Raw genomic sequence first — 16,677 nt, 5'->3', positions numbered from 1 at the left:
ATCTGACCATATGACATTCTCCCAATCCTCTTCTGGATCATCCAAATGCTCTCTAGCAAACTTCAGACGGGCCTGGACATGTACTGGCTTAAGCAGGGGGACACGTCTGGCACTGCAGGATTTGAGTCCCTGGCGGCGTAGTGTGTTACTGATGGTAGGCTTTGTTACTTTGGTCCCAGCTTTCTGCAGGTCATTCACTAGGTCCCCCCGTGTGGTTCTGGGATTTTTGCTCACCGTTCTTGTGATCATTTTGACCCCACAGGGTGAGATCTTGCGTGGAGCCCCAGATCGAGGGAGATTATCAGTGGTCTTGTATGTCTTCCTTTTCCTAATAATTGGTCCCACAGTTGATTTCTTCAAACCAAGCTGCTTACCTATTGCAGATTCAGTCTTCCCAGCCTGGTGCAGGTCTACAATTTTGTTTCTGGTGTCCTTTGACAGCTCTTTGATCTTGGCCATAGTGGAGTTTGGAGTGTGACTGTTTGAGGTTGTGGACAGGTGTCTTTTATACTGATAACAAGTTCAAACAGGTGCCATTAATACAGGTAATGAGTGGAGGACAGAGGAGCCTCTTAAAGAAGAAGTTACAGGTCTGTGAGAGCCAGAAATCTTGCTTGTTTGTAGGTGACCAAATACTTATTTTCCACCATAATTTGCAAATAAATTCATTAAAAATCCTACAATGTGATTTTCTGGAGAAAGAAATTATCATTTTGTCTGTCATAGTTGACGTGTACCTATGATGAAAGTTACAGGCCTCTCTCATCTTTTTAAGTGGGAGAACTTGCACAATTGGTGGCTGACTAAATACTTTTTTGCCCCACTGTATGTCTCTTGTGGAAGACATGTTTAAGGGGAATTAAGAGCTAATTGGCATATAAAATAATACTGGAATGTAAATTATTGCAAGTAAATAAATAAGAATCCATAAAATAAATATTGAATAAAAAATATTCACATTTTAATAAGTTATTCAGTCCTCATAATCAGTTATCTTCTATGTTATTGAACAACCCTCAATGTCATTATTATTGCTCTCTACCAAAAGGCAGGAAGAGGAAGACGAGTGTTGAGGAGTGCCGTCTTTGACAAGGGCTGTGTTTATTAGGCACCAAATGGAAGAAATCAGACTGAAACAAGGAGAGGGACTACCTGGATTTGTCCAATAAGAAACCCTAATTTTCGCTTTCAGTTACGAAGTATTTTAAAATATTTTCTGTTATATGCCCTAATGAACACAACCCTGGTCTCTCTTGTAAGGTGATGATATCTCAGTGAGACTGACCTGGATAAATAAGCTGAAATAGAAAATAAACTGATCCCTGATCAGTCCTCAGAGCAGCAGTCCTCTTCGTCTCCAGAGCCCTTGAAGCAGGCCGACTCATAGTGCTTGTTCAGGTAGGACTTGAGTACAAAGCTCTTGCCGCAGTGCTTGCACTCATAGTGCTTGAAGGCTGAGTGTGTCTGCATGTGGGCACGCAGGTTGGAGCGGTCCGCAAACGCTTTGCCACAGTGGGCACAGGCAAATGGTTTTTCGCCCGTGTGCGAGCGCATGTGACCCTGCAGCAGCCACGGCCGGCTGAACGCCTTGCTGCATAGGCTGCACTCGTGCCGCAGGTCGTGGGTCAGCATGTGCATAGCCAGCGCCGGCATGGACACATAGGCCTTGTGGCACGTGGGGCATGTCCTGGCCTGCTGGCCGTCCAGGCTGCGGTGTGTCTGCTTGTGGCGGCTCAGGTTGGACGAGGTGGCGTAGGTCTTGCCACATTCGCCACACGTGTGGCGGCCCGGTCCCTTGGATTTCCCGGACTTCCCTTTGGCAGCCTTGGCCGCTGTGGCTCCTGTGGAGCTTGCTTCTGTACTGCTATCTCTCTCCTCACCTTCCTTGTGTTGGTGCCTGTGGTTGGCCCTTTTCCGAGAGCGGCCGTCGGAGATGAGGAAAGCATCCACCGGGTAGTAGATGCTGCTATCCGACTCGGTGGTGACGCTCGAGTGGGGGCTGTCGGGCTGCTCCATGTCATGGTCGGAGTAGTCCTCCCCCCCGCTGCTCCCCGTGCTCCCTGGAGAGTACAGGGGCCCCACAGAGAGCCCGGTCTGCTGCTTCGAACCCAGCTCCTTTGTGCTCTGGCATATTGAGGGGATGACATAATCCTGGATGTAGCCTGTAGCGGGTTGGAAGAGAAAGATTTTGTATAAATAAGGGCATACATTTATAAAAATGTATACACATTTTTACTAAATAATTTGTTACAAAATACGTTTTGGGGTCGAGGATGCTATGGTTTTATGATTCCAGCACTCTTTCTGATGCCAGTTGAAAGCATCTTGTTGTTTTTTATTTTTTTGTTGAGCCATTGAGTAAAAATCTCCCACTGGGCACAGACGTCGATTCAACGTCTATTCAATGTTGGTTCAACATAATTTCATTGAAATGACATGGAAACAACGTTGATTCAACCAGTGTGTCCAGTGAGCTGGATCTTCCATGCATTGCGAATCAATATGAAACTGTATACAGGAAACCAATTGCAAGTACTTGGTTCAGCAAGATTTGCGAATTAAATATGAATGACTCTTCAGTGCACCGTTTTGCAACGATCAATAACTCATCCGGCTCAGAACAAGGGTTGTATCCCAAATGGCACCCTATTCCCTATATAATGCACTACTTTTGACCAGGACCCATAGGGAATAGGGTGCCATTTGGGACGCATCTAAGGACTATCATTGCTAGCTACATCAAAAACACCATCACATACAAAACACAAGTTCTATGCACTGACACAACAGTCATAAAATTAAACACACTTGTTAGTTCTCCACAAACGATCCACTTGTCACCTTCCCATTCAATGCCACCATATCTAAATCTGGGCCAAAACAAAACAGAATGTCTAAGAAGAGAAATCCCCCAAAGCACTAATTCATTGTAATCAGATCATTCTCCATCTGTGGCGTGTTGAAAGTGCCTGTGAGTATGGTAATAGAGAGATTGAATGACAGGTGCCATGTGATTTGAGGATGGGGATGGAGAGGAGGAGTTATAGTCTGATCTTGACAGCAGTGCACACTATATTGTGCTCCCCCCTGCAACACAAAGGGAACCAGACAGCTGGCATCCTAAATCTGGGGACAGATGATCCGGCGAGCCAAAGCTCTGTGGTTATGAAGGACATTCCACCAACAACAAAAACTAAACACACCACACATTTCTATGGAAGTGTTTTGCCCTGAAATCACAGTATCAGCTGACAAAACCTGTACATCTAAAGTTGGTTGTACTCCCCTCTCGTTTTTTGAATCCATTTTGTGACATAAACAAATAATGTTACATAAAGCATGTTGCCCTTTTCCATTTAAGGTAATATTTTCTAATGTATGCTCTTTTTCACCATTTAACATTGAGTTTTGTCAATTCATCAGAGAAACTGTATATTTTGTCAATGGATTTTAGAGAGAGGGAGAGAGAGGGATTTAATTTCTACAATTCGACCCCCTGTGGGTATCTAGCATCCTGTAAGATCAGATGGGATGGAGGGATGAGGAGATGGAGAGATGGAGGGATGGAGATATGGAGGGGGGTTGGTGATGATAAGGGGAAAAGCTCGAGAACAACAGCTAAGGACAAACCAGTCCCATGTGGATATCTGCTTTCTGGTGGTGGTGGAGAGGTTTGGACCTCACAAAGGCTTGAATGGGATTTCAAGCCTAATGTACGCATCCATGTATACCATTATGTACACAATAGTATTAAAGCCTGTTGTGTGATCTGCTCTGTATTAAATTGATTGGTCCAGTGTGACCTGAATACTATTTAGCATCACTGGAGTTAGAAAACAGAAGGTTGAATTGCAAACACATCACAGGCTTCACGGCAGAAGACAAAACATGGATCAAGAAGTTGATCCGTTTACTGAATATTTTTTTTAATAAAAGTAATTTTTAAAACAAATGCGTTTGTGATTTTTCCATTCCTGAACAAATACAGTATTGCAACAAAAAAGTGATCTAAAACCTACAACTCTAATCTATATACTCCTGAGTGGCGCTGCGGTCTAAGGCACTGCATCTCAGTGCTAGAGGCATCACAACAGACCCTGGTTTGATTCCAGGCTGTATCACAACCGGCCGTGATTGGGAGTCCCATAGGGCAGCGCAGAATTGTCCCAGCGTCGTCCAGGTTTGGTTGGGGTACGCCATCATTGGAAATAAGAATTTGTTCTTAACTGACTTGCTTAGTTAAATAAAGGTTCAATAAAAATAAAATAATAAAAAATATACAGCAAGCAAATTAATGATGAAAATGCACTTTTTGTTTTCAATGTGGAGACAGAATTTGTAAGTAATCTTGACTCACCATTTTCACTCAAACGGACCGCCAAGTTGGTGGTGGACTCGTTGATGGCACGTGTGATTGTGTACGATCCGTCGTTGTGATGCTGATGAGGATGATTGGAGGAGAAATCGTGGACCTTCAGTTGCTTCACCAAAAAAGAACGCGGCATTTTCTTGACGGGCTGTTCCTAATGCCACGTATGAAGAACAAAACTGCACAGGAAAAAGCCAAAGGCCTGCACCCTTTAGAAAAGGCCTCAAGTCAAAGAAAGCCAAAATGGTGGTGGACGATGCTAAAAGATGCTCTGAGATTTCCCTCACTGCTAAAACTCCCAGGCCTGAATAGCCTGAAAAGCCTCAGTCTGAATGCCAGAAAGAAGAGAAACAGAAAGGACAGAAGAGAAAGGGAAAAGTGAAAGACAAAGGATAGGAGAAAGAACACAGAGAAAGAAATAAAGTGTAGAGAGATAGAGGGCGAGAGAAGAGGGCTAGACTAGCTGAGCTCAGCAATCGCACAGGCTTTTATATGGGACACGAGTCCCCTAAGATCAGGTGGTGCCTTTGGAAAAGGGAGCCTGCTTAGCATTAATCCATCAAACATCCCCGGGGACACACATCAAATTACCACAAGCCGTCTGTGCATGCCAGCGCGCGCACCCACATGCGCACACGCACGCACACACACACACACACACACACACATACACATACACACACACACGAGTGCACATGCACATTGCAGCCAACTCCCCCTCCTCCCACCCCCACTCTTTCACCCCTTCATCACTGCGCTCACAGAGAGAGAGAGAGAGAGAGAGAGAGAGAGAGAGAGAGAGAGAGAGAGAGAGAGAGAGTGAGAGCAGACGATAGCATGGCTGAAGCACATGGGTGACACTACACACAACATCTTGTCTCCTATTGTCTTACCCTCTTCTGCAGATATTAGAATATTTAACGGCTAAATGCTGATTCATGGAATTTGATTTCATAATGATAATCTTCTTTTATAAAGTATATGTAAGTGGCAGTGGAGGCTGCTGAGGGGAGGACAGCTCATGGTAATGGCTGTAACGGAGCAAATGGAATGGCATCAAACACATATAAACCATGTGTTTGATACCATTCCACTTATTCTGCTCCAGCCATTACCACGAGCCCGTCCTCCCCAATTAAGGTGCCACCAACCTCCTGTAAATGGAGATATGGATTTTATCAAAAAGCAATATATAGGCAACTGCCAAAATAAAGGAAACATTTAAATGAGGTAGTATATTGAAGTATATTGAAAACAGGTTCTTCTACACAGGTGTGGTTCCTAAGTTAATTAAGAAATTAAAACATCCCATCATGCTTAGGGTCATGTATAAAAAATGCTGGGCAGCCCATTATTTTGGCTACCATGACTAGAAGAAGAGATCTCAGTGACTCAGAGATGAATTTGACGGCTGTAGAGGGAGGTGTCCAATTGAACTAGCTTCAGGTCTTAACTGTAAATTAAATATGATTAGGAGGGTGCATAGAGGGTTTAAAGGGTTTGTGTGTCTCAGTCACCAGATCTTAACCCAATTGAACACTTATGGGAGATTCTGGAGCGGCGCCTGAGACAGCGTTTTCCACCACCATCAACAAAACACCAAATTCCAGACAGTTGTAGAATCTATGCCAATGTGCATTGAAGCTGTTCTGGCGGCTCGTGGTGGCCCAACGCCCTATTAATACACTTTATGTTGGCGTTTCCTTTATTTTGGTAGTTACATGTACATATATGTGGCAGAGGCTGTAAAATGTGAATGTAGCCATCAGCCGTACATATTGAATTGGATGTAATGAACGAAGGGCATTACATTGCGATGTGTATCTCTCCAGCATAAACCACTTCCACATTTGACATTTACATTTTTGACATTTCAGAGATACTGCAATCAGTGCTGAGACCACAGCTGCTATTGTTCACTCTCATCCCGTATTGTAGGTTTCTGGCAGTTTTATGTCCACTTAAGAATATCTTAACCCCAACGTCAACCGGACGTGACTTTTGGCCTGGCGGCTGGGACTCGGCTTTACCAAGGCCTGGACAGTGAGGATACACTCCTCACACATACAGATGGGTTTATAGATTCTAAAGGTACAGTTGGATTAAATCGTGGGCTATGTGACTTGAAAAGTCTTTGGATGTATTTTTTGCTAATGAACGAACAGAAGGAAAACCCTCTCTCCAACAACAAGAAAAGCGATATGCCTAATTTCATTCCTTTTCTGTTTAATTTCTTTTTGGGGAAAACAAGTGTTTTACTCATACAAGGAACAAGGTAATGGTAGAAAATGTGCAATCCTGCAAATCTGTAAAGATACTTACATATAAAGTACAACATTGCACGTGTGTTTTAACTCTATACACATCACTGATTCATTTTGTGTGCGACTGTGCACTATTTGACTAGCTAACCGCATAGAAATTAGGCCATACAGTGTGTTAGTAGGGAGTGGCTATTGTGGTCTGTTTTAGTAGCGATAATTGAGATAATTTGTGCTAATCGCATCCAGTCATTGGTGGAGGGCCCTCTGCAAAACAAATGCAGGTCCTTTTCACTAAGAACGTCTTTTCAGCGCTTCGCTAAAGTCGCTTTCTTCAGCACCTGACAATGAGACAGCTGCAAGCCAATGAATGAGCCTGATTGTCTTGTCCATTAATCGGCAGTAACCAGTGAGTGAATCTGAGAAAAGAAAGGAATTAACTTGTTTTCACCTTCACTCCACTTATTCCCTTCACTCACTTATTTCTGAGTATTGTCCAAGTTGAAAATGAAGAATTATTCTTAAAAAATATATACTTTTAGTGTAGTCTTATACATACCCATAACGCACATAAACATTTTGTTGACTTCAGCTCTATTTCTGCTTAGGAAAACAATGCTACAAGGACCACAGGGATTCTGCATAGGACAAACACATGACAAAACCTCCACTTGAATTTTGAGGTGACTTGAAAAGGCATGTACAATCAACTCTATCCTCACCATCCCTATCCCACCCAAAGACCTTAACAAGAAGGTCTGATGAGAGGTCACGGAAAGAGATATGAGAAAAACATCAACCCATTAGGTGTTGTGATAAGGGGGGAGAGACGGAGTAGGGGGGAGAGATGGAGTAGGGCGGAGAGATGGAGTAGGGCGGAGAGCTGTTGGGGGAACAACGGGGGTTGTACAACTACATTTTAATCTAGTCGAGCCTCAACCCTGATAAAAGGATTCTGTCCGTCTCTCTCCTCTCCATTTCAGTGGTCATCAATCAAACGTGTCACTCCCTCCCTCCCACCGGTCTTTCTCCACGACGTCCATCCGTTGTGGTGGTGTGAGGAGGACCAGGTCTCCTGGGAACTGGGACCTACAGAAGGCAGAAGAAGAGAGAATAAGGTGCATTAGGAGGAGAAAGCTGTGACATGATGCCTGATCTGAATGGATGCTAGAGCAGACAATAGGAGAAATGTACTGTACTGCATGAGACATTAATTTCAATAGTACTTGTGATTGTGTTCTTATTGACCAATAATGATACATTACAAACCATGAACACAGGATACAAGAACATGTGATTCTTTTTTTATAGCGCTAAAACGTGGGCTGTGTCCATTTTTGCTCAAACTACCCCCCCCCCCCCCAAAAGAAAATACAAAATAAATGTACAAACAACATGCAAAGGTCAGCTCAGCTTCAGACAGTAGATCAATGACATTAGACAATGTTGAAAATGCTGACGAGTGCCTGTTTGGTGCATTCTATTGTCTCAGAAAAAGAACAGGTGTCCACTACACTGATAAGCCATAACAAAAGATTATGTCGTACAATTTGTGTCTATCGCATTACTGAAATAACCCGATTTTATTGGCTAAATGTCCCAATAGCATCCCGTTGTCCTTGGCTCTTGATATTGATATTAGAGGCTTGCGCCTCAAATGTCACCCTATTCCCTATATAGTGCACTACTTTTTACCTGGACCCATAGGGCTCTGGTAAAAAGAAGTGCACTATGTGGAGAGTAGGGTGTCATTTGGGACACATCCAGAGTGAATTAACTTTCGTAGGAGGACACTTGGCCTTGGGACTTCATGCTTGCCAATAATACTGCATATTTCTAACCCAGAGGAGCATATATCACTTCCCTTGTCCCTATTCAATATGCAATCAACTCATGGTGCCACTTGGGGTGACATTGTCTCTACAAGTGTCATTCGGTGGCCTTGAGAGCACTTACACTAAATGGCTCTTTGCCAGATAGCCCTTCAGCGCTCGCGGTTCAATTGCACTGTCAAAGGGAGTATTATTAATTATTAGTAGTAGTATTAAGGGAGAATTACCTGCAGAGGACCCCAATGGGGACTCTTATCTGAAAGGAAACAACATACCATTTGGCTATGGTCTGCATTAAAAAAGCTATTTTTCACAAAATGAAGTACCACTAGAATAATCACTGTATCTGTATATGAGCTGAAAAAGGAATGTCGGGAGAACGCATCATCAATTCTGCCTAATTGAGGGGCACGTGGCACGTGCAGGAAAGTGTGTGTGTGTCTGTGTGTTGGGGGGGGGGTTCGAGGAGAGGTTACAATGGGTGTGATAGGGGCCAGCTGTAGTGCTGAGACCACGAGCTGTGTGCTAGAGGGAGGGGGTCTAAGGGGGGAAGTGGTGTGTGTGTGTTCAGGGGGAGGGATTTCTCACCCTCTCACACTCTTTGTCCCGGGGCCATCTGCTCAGGGTTTCGTAATGGGGCGTGCAGTAGTGTGAGGGGGTGTAAGGGGTGGGATATTGGTAGAGGGCTACATTCCGTCACCTTAAAGCCATGCGACAGCCAGCAACTCAGCTGCTCCCTTGGGACCAGGCTATTGGGGCCGAAGCCTGGCGCCGTGACACAGAGATGGAGATTTACAGTGCCCAAGTGACCTTGCCGAAATGACTCTCCATTTCCCTTATCAGTTGCATTGGTTTGTCAGCTATTTTAGTTTTTTTTTTGCAGAATAAAGGGGGAAATATCTGTGTTCGACACGTGGCATGACGGCACTGACAAAGCAGTTGGCTCCAGTCAAAACTGACAGGAAGTCAGGATTACTAACATATAACATATAACTTTATTTTCTTAGAATGGGTGCCTTTGGTAAGTATTTTTTTATTATAAATGAGATATGCTAGATAGAAGACTGACAACCTTGTCAACAGCTCCTCTGCAGCCCCCAAGTAAGCTGAACTAGCCCTCAGTTTCCCTATGTTTATTTGTCATTATTATCAAGGGAGGGAAAACTCACCTTCCACTTTTCTCCAATGCCCAAGTGTCTAAACAACATCAACACGTTGGTTTATAAATGAGAAAGTCCAAAAGGACATATGACAGAGTATGATCAACTTAATCAATAGCCGTTTCAATCAACGGGACAAATCTCAAAGCAAACCCAAAATGTCACATGTACTGTATGTGCGCCGTCATTCGAAATGAAACTCAACACAAAGCAAACAATCAGTCTCATTTAGCTAATTGGCACTCTAGTTGTGGGTCTCACTCTCTTTGAGCGAGGGTGTGTGTTTAAATGTGTGTGTGTGTGTGTGTGTGTGTGTGTGTGTGTGTGTGTGTGTGTGTGTGTGTGTGTGTGTGTGTGTGTGTGTGTGTGTGTGTGGTATTGACCACATGAGCAGATGGGCCTCTCAAAACTGCTCGGCGCAGCCCCATACACATCGGGTCATGCTGGAGAATGGTGTGGCACTATGTGTGTCAGTGGATCATGTGACTCCTCCCACAACTGGTCTTCTCTCTGTCTGTGTTTGACATCTGAACGCAACAAATGGAGTGCAATCAGAGAATGGAGTCAATAATCAAGATGTGTGCGACTACAGATATTTCATTTGATGATCAGGCAGTTGGTCTAATGAACACAAGTTTATGACATTAAATTAATAAATATAAGATATTTTTGAAAGAAAAGCAAAAAGAATTGTCCATTAAAATAACATCAAATTGATCAGAAATCAGTGTAGACATTGTTAATGTTGTAAATGACTATTGTAGCTGGAAACGGCAGATTTTTTTAATGGAATATCTACATAGGCGTACAGAGGCCCATTATCAGCAACCATCACTCCTGTGTTCCAATGGCACGTTGTGTTAGCTAGTCCAAGTTTATAATTTTAAATGGATAATTAATTATCACCGTTTTGCAATTATGTTAGCACAGCTGAAATCTGTTGTCCTGATTAAAGAAGCAATAAAACTGGCCTTCTTTAGACTAGTTGAGTATCTGGAGCATCAGCATTTGTGGGTTCGATTACATGCTCAAAATGGCCAGAAACAAAGACCTTTCTTCTGAAACTCGTCAGTCTATTCTTGTTCTGAGAAATGAAGGCTATTCCATGTGAGAAATTGCCAAGAAACTGAAGATCTCGTACAACGCTGTGTACTACTCCCTTCACAGAACAGTGCAAACTGGCACTAACCAGAATAGAAAGAGGAGTGGGAGGCCCCGGTGCACAACTGAGCAAGAGGACAAGTACATTACAGTGTCTAGTTTGAGAAACAGACGCCTCACAAGTCCTCAACTGGCAGCTTCATTAAATAGTACCCGCAAAACACCAGTCTCAATGTCAACAGTGAAGAGGCGACTCCGGGATGCTGGCCTTCTTCTATGGTTTTGTGTGATGTAGCTTTTATGTTTTCTAAGATTTCTGACATGTTTTTCAGAGCCATGTGATGAGGCATGCGGAGGTCCATGTTGGGGGCCCAGGAATGACACCTGCCAGAGCTGTGAGTCACTTTTGACCCCTGGCTCTCATTTTCTGACAACACTAGATAGCTTCGCTCTGATGTAATGTCCTACAACCCAGCTCAGTCAGTTTGCTTGGCTCAAAGTACTCTCTATTCCCCCCCCCCAGTGACGAAGACAGTGTGTATCCCTCAGTGTAATGGCCGCTGCTTTGGGAGGAGTCCTAGTGAGTGCTGTCATATGGAGTGTGCAGGAGGTTGCACCGAACCCCTGGACACCGACTGCTTTGTGAGTTTGCTATACACACAAACACACCGCAAAGAAGTCTTAAAAGTAGTTCTGATAGTCATTGCATAGAAATGAATGGGTTAAAACTATACTATTAAGCAATGCATACAGTATCATATAACTGTGTATTTTCTCTATCCAGGCCTGCCGTAACTTCAACAACCCAGGCTCCTGTGTGCCCCAGTGTCCCCAGACCCTCATCTACAACAAGCACACCTTCAAACTGGAACCCAACCCCAGCGCCAAGTACCAGTACAGTTCCATCTGTGTGGCCCAGTGCCCCAGTGAGTCCACACACAGCATGCTCTACCCAGCTCTACCCGGTGCACAACTGAGCCAGAGTGTCACGTCCTGACCATAGTAAGTTGTTATTTTCTATAGAGTAGGTCAGGGCGTGACAGGGGGTGTTTGTCTATGTTTTGTATTTCTATGTTCAGTTTCTAGTTTTGTATTTCTATGTTGGTTTTGTTTGGTATGATCTCCAATTAGAGGCAGACGGTTGTCGTTGTCTCTAATTGGGTGATGTGGTGATTAATTTTTGAGTAGTGTGTTTTCTCTCTGTGTCACGGTTTGTTGTTTTTGTGTATTCAAGTATTTAGTGTATTGCATTTAGTTTCACGGTAAATAAAATATGTGGAACTACGAACACGCTGCATTTTGGTCCGATCCTTTGAACAGCCGTGACAAAGAGGACAAGTACATTAGAGTGTCTAGTTTGAGAAACAGATTCCTCACAAGTCCTCAACTGGCAGCTTCATTAAATAGTACCCGCAAAACACCAACGTCAACAGTGAAGAGTTCGACTCTGGGATGCTGGCCTTCTAGGCAGAGTTGCAAAGAAAAGGCCATATCTCAGACTGGCCAATAAAAAGAAAAGATTAAGACTGGCAAAAGAACACAGACACTGGACAGAGGAAGATTGGAAAAAAGTGTTATGGACAGACGAATCTAAGTTTGAGGTGTTCGGATCACAAAGAGGAACATTCGTGAGACACAGAAAAAATTAAAAGATCCTGGAGGAGTACCTGACGCCATCTGTCAAGCATGGTGGATGCAATGTGATGGTCTGGGGGTGCTTTGGTGGTGGTAAAGTGGGAGATTTGTACAGGGTAAAAGGGATCTTGAAGAAAGAAGGCTATCACTCCATTTTGCAACGCTGTGCCATGCCCTGTGGACGGCGCTTAGTTGGAGCCAATTTCCTCCTACAACAGGACAATGACCCAATGCACAGCTCCAAACTATGCAAGAACTATTTAGGGAAGAAGCAGTCAGCAAATGCATGCAACAAATGTGTAGAATCACAAGCTTGATGTAGTCATTGGGTGCTATGAATATGGGACCAAATACTTTTTTTGTCACGATTTCCGCCGAAGTCGGTCCCTCTCCTTGTTCGGGCGGCGTTTGGCTGTCGACGTCACCGGCCTCGACGTCGTCGCCGATCCACTTTTCATTTTCCATTTGTTTTGTCCTTGTCTTACACACCTGGTTTCAATTCCCAATTACTTGTTCATTATTTAACCCTCTATTCCCCCATGTTTGTGAGTGATTATTTATCTGTTCATGTATGCACATGTTAGGCTGGTTACGCTGGGTTATGTTAAACCCTTATATGTATTTCGTGTTAGTTTGTGCCGTGTGCTTTTGGGTCGCCAAATAAAAGGCTCTGTTTTGCTACCAACTGTCTGCTCTCCTGCGCCTGTCTTCCTACAGCCCTTCACGCATACCATTACATTTTTACTACTTTAACACACATATAAGTGAATTTGTCCAAATACTTTTGGTCCCCTACAAATGGTGGGACTATGTACAAAACATGCTGTAATTTCTAAACGGTTCACCCGATATGGATGAAAATACCCTCAAATTAGATCTGACAGTCTGCACTTTAACCTCATAGTTGCATTGTAGCATTTCGAAATCCAAAGTGCTGGAGTTCAGAGCCAAAACATAAAAAAAATGTGTTGGAGCTCACTGTATGTACAGTATATTGGTCAAGTCATATTGATGTCATATTCTATTTGAAATTCATATTCCAAAACGGGTTTGCCCTGTCTAGCATAAGCCACATCAGTTAACATCATTTGAATGAACATTCTACATTGCCATGGGAATTATTGCATCACAATAATCAAATCAAATTGTACAGTGCCTTGCGAAAGTATTCGGCCCCCTTGAACTTTTCGACCTTTTGCGACATTTCAGGCTTCAAACATAAAGATATAAAACTGTAATTTTTTGTGAAGAATCAACAACAAGTGGGACACAATTATGAAGTGGAACGAAATGTATTGGATATTTCAAACTTTTTTAACAAATAAAAAACTGAAAAATTGGCCGTGCAAAATTATTCAGCCCCTTTACTTTCAGTGCAGCAAACTCTCTCCAGAAGTTCAGTGAGGATCTCTGAATGATCCAATGTTGACCTAAATGACTAATGATGATAAATAGAATCCACCTGTGTGTAATCAAGTCTCCTTATAAATGCACCTGCTCTGTGATAGTCTCAGAGGTCCGTTTAAAGCGCAGAGAGCATCATGAAGAACAAGGAACACACCAGGCAGGTCCGAGATACTGTTGTGGAGAAGTTTAACGCCGGATTTGGATACAAAAAGATTTCCCAAGCTTTAAACATCCCAAGGAGCACTGTGCAAGCGATAATATTGAAATGGAAGGAGTATCAGACCACTGCAAATCTACAAAGACCCGGCCGTCCCTCTAAACTTTCAGCTCATACAAGGAGAAGACTGATCAGAGATGGAGCCAAGAGGCCCATGATCACTCTGGATGAACTGCAGAGATCTACAGCTGAGGTGGGAGACTCTGTCCATAGGACAACAATCAGTCGTATACTGCACAAATCTGGCTTTTATGGAAGAGTGGCAAGAAGAAAGCCATTTCTTAAAGATATCCATAAAATGTGTCGTTTAAAGTTTGCCACTAGCCACCTGGGAGACACACCAAACATGTGGAAGAAGGTGCTCTGGTCAGATGAAACCAAAATCGAACTTTTTGGCAACAATGCAAAACGTTATGTTTGGCGTAAAAGCAACACAGCTCATCACCCTGAACACACCATCCCCACTGTCAAACATGGTGGTGGCAGCATCATGGTTTGGGCCTGCTTTTCTTCAGCAGGGGCAGGGAAGATGGTTAAAATTGATGGGAAGATGGATGGAACCAAATACAGGACCATTCTGGAAGAAAACCTGATGGAGTCTGCAAAAGACCTGAGACTGGGACGGAGATTTGTCTTCCAACAAGACAATGATCCAAAACATAAAGCAAACTCTACAATGGAATGGTTCACAAATAAACATATCCAGGTGTTAGAATGGCCAAGTCAAAGTCCAGACCTGAATCCAATCGAGAATCTGTGGAAAGAACTGAAAACTGCTGTTCACAAACGCTCTCCATCCAACCTCACTGAGCTCGAGCTGTTTTGCAAGGAGGAATGGGCAAAAATTTCAGTCTCTCGATGTGCAAAACTGATAGAGACATACTCCAAGTGACTTACAGCTGTAATCGCAGCAAAAGGTGGCGCTACAAAGTATTAACTTAAGGGGGCTGAATAATTTTGCACGCCCAATTTTTCCGTTTTTTATTTGTTAAAAAAGTTTGAAATATCCAATAAATTTCGTTCCACTTCATGATTGTGTCCCACTTGTTGTTGATTCTTCACAAAAAATTACAGTTTTATATCTTTATGTTTGAAGCCTGAAATGTGGCAAAAGGTCGAAAAGTTCAAGGGGGCCGAATACTTTCGCAAGGCACTGTATTTGTCACATGCGCCGAATACAACAGGTATTTCACCTTACAGTGAAAGGCTTACTTACGAGCCCCTAACCAACAATGCAGTTTTTAAAAAATACAGATAAGAAAAATAAATAAAAGTAACAAGTAATTAAAGAGCAGCAGTAAAATAACAATAGCGAGACTATATACAGGGGGTACCGGTACAGAGTCAATGTGCGGGGGCACCGGTTAGTTGAGGTAATATTTACATGTAGGTAGAGTTATTAAAGTGACTATGCATAGATGATAACAACAGTCTGGGTAGCCATTTGATTAGGTGTTCAGGAGTCTTATGGCTTGGGGGTAGAAGCTGTTTAGAAGCCTCTTGGACCTAGACTTGGCGCTCCGGTACCGCTTGCCGTGCGGTAGCCGAGAGAACAGTCTATGACTAGGGTGGCTGGAGTCTTTGACCATTTTTAGGGCCTTCCTCTGACACCGCCTGGTATAGAGGTCCTGGATGGCAGAAAGCTTGGCCCCAGTGATGTACTGGGCCGTTCGCACTACCCTCTGTAGTGCCTTGTGGTCGGAGGACGAGCAGTTGCCATACCAGGCGGTGATGCAACCAGTCAGGATGCTCTTGATGGTGCAGCTGTAGAACCTTTTGAGGATCTGAGGACCCATGCCAAATTTTTTCAGTCTTCTGAGGAGGAATAGATTTTGTCATGCCCTCTTCATGACTGTCTTGGTGTGCTTGGACAATGTTTGTTTGTTGGTGATGTGGACACCAAGGAACTTGAAGCTCTCAACCTGCTCCACTACAGCCCCATCGATGAGAATGGGGGCGTGCTCGGTCCTCTTTTTCCTGTAGTCCACAATCATCTCCTTTGTCTTGATCACGTTGAGGGAGAGGTTGTTGTCCTGGCATCACACGGCCAGGTCTCTGACCTCCTCCCTATAGGCTGTCTCATCGTTGTCGGTGATCAGGCCTACCACTGTTGTGTCATTGGCAAACTTTTTTATTTTATTTCATTTATTTATTTCACCTTTATTTAACCAGGTAGGCAAGTTGAGAACAAGTTCTCATTTACAATTGCGACCTGGCCAAGATAAAGCAAGCAGTTTGACACATACAACAACACAGAGTTACAGATGGAGTAAAACAAACATACAGTCAATAATATAGTAGAAAAATAAGTCTATAAACAAAGTGAGCAAATGAGGTGAGATAAGGGAGGTAAAGGCAAAAAAGGCCGTGGTGGCGAAGTAAATACAATATAGCAAGTAAAACACTGGAATGGTTGATTTGCAGTGGAAGATAGTGCAAAGTAGAAATAGAAATAATGGGGTGCAAAGGAGCAAAATAAATAAATAAATACAGTAGGGGAAGAGGTAGTTGTTTGGACTAAATTATAGATGGGCTATATACAGGTGCAGTAATCTGTGAACTTAATGATGGTGTTGGAGTCGTGCCTGGCCGTGCAGTCATCAGTGAACAGGGAGTACAGGAGGGGATTGAGCACGCACCCCTAAGGGGCCCCTGTGTTGAGGATCTGCGTGGCGGATGTGTTGTTACCTACCCA

General features: G+C 43.5%; 2 protein-coding genes across 2 annotated transcripts; one reads left to right on the top strand and one right to left on the bottom strand.

Moving 5' to 3' along the window:
* Positions 1 to 840: 840 nt before the first annotated feature.
* On the bottom strand, positions 841 to 4,950 carry LOC106583628 (transcriptional repressor scratch 1). The gene is made up of 2 exons (XM_014168017.2): positions 4,358 to 4,950; positions 841 to 2,162 (listed from the first exon to the last, which is right to left on the bottom strand). Exons 1-2 carry the CDS (start codon positions 4,503 to 4,505, stop codon positions 1,327 to 1,329), a joined length of 984 nt encoding a protein of 327 aa, XP_014023492.1. The 5' UTR covers positions 4,506 to 4,950; the 3' UTR covers positions 841 to 1,326.
* A 6,109-nt stretch (positions 4,951 to 11,059) lies between these two features.
* On the top strand, positions 11,060 to 11,764 carry LOC106583619 (receptor tyrosine-protein kinase erbB-3-like). Its single transcript, XM_045705149.1, has 3 exons — positions 11,060 to 11,118; positions 11,247 to 11,365; positions 11,508 to 11,764. The coding sequence occupies exons 2-3, from the start codon at positions 11,318 to 11,320 to the stop codon at positions 11,718 to 11,720; spliced, it is 261 nt and encodes an 86-aa protein (XP_045561105.1). The 5' UTR covers positions 11,060 to 11,118; positions 11,247 to 11,317; the 3' UTR covers positions 11,721 to 11,764.
* Positions 11,765 to 16,677: the final 4,913 nt, after the last annotated feature.

The sequence above is a fragment of the Salmo salar genome, chromosome ssa22 (assembly GCF_905237065.1).
Source record: "Salmo salar chromosome ssa22, Ssal_v3.1, whole genome shotgun sequence".
NCBI lineage: Eukaryota > Metazoa > Chordata > Actinopteri > Salmoniformes > Salmonidae > Salmo > Salmo salar.
Note: the sequence above shows the minus strand (reverse complement) of the source record. Positions and strands in the feature narration are given on the sequence as shown.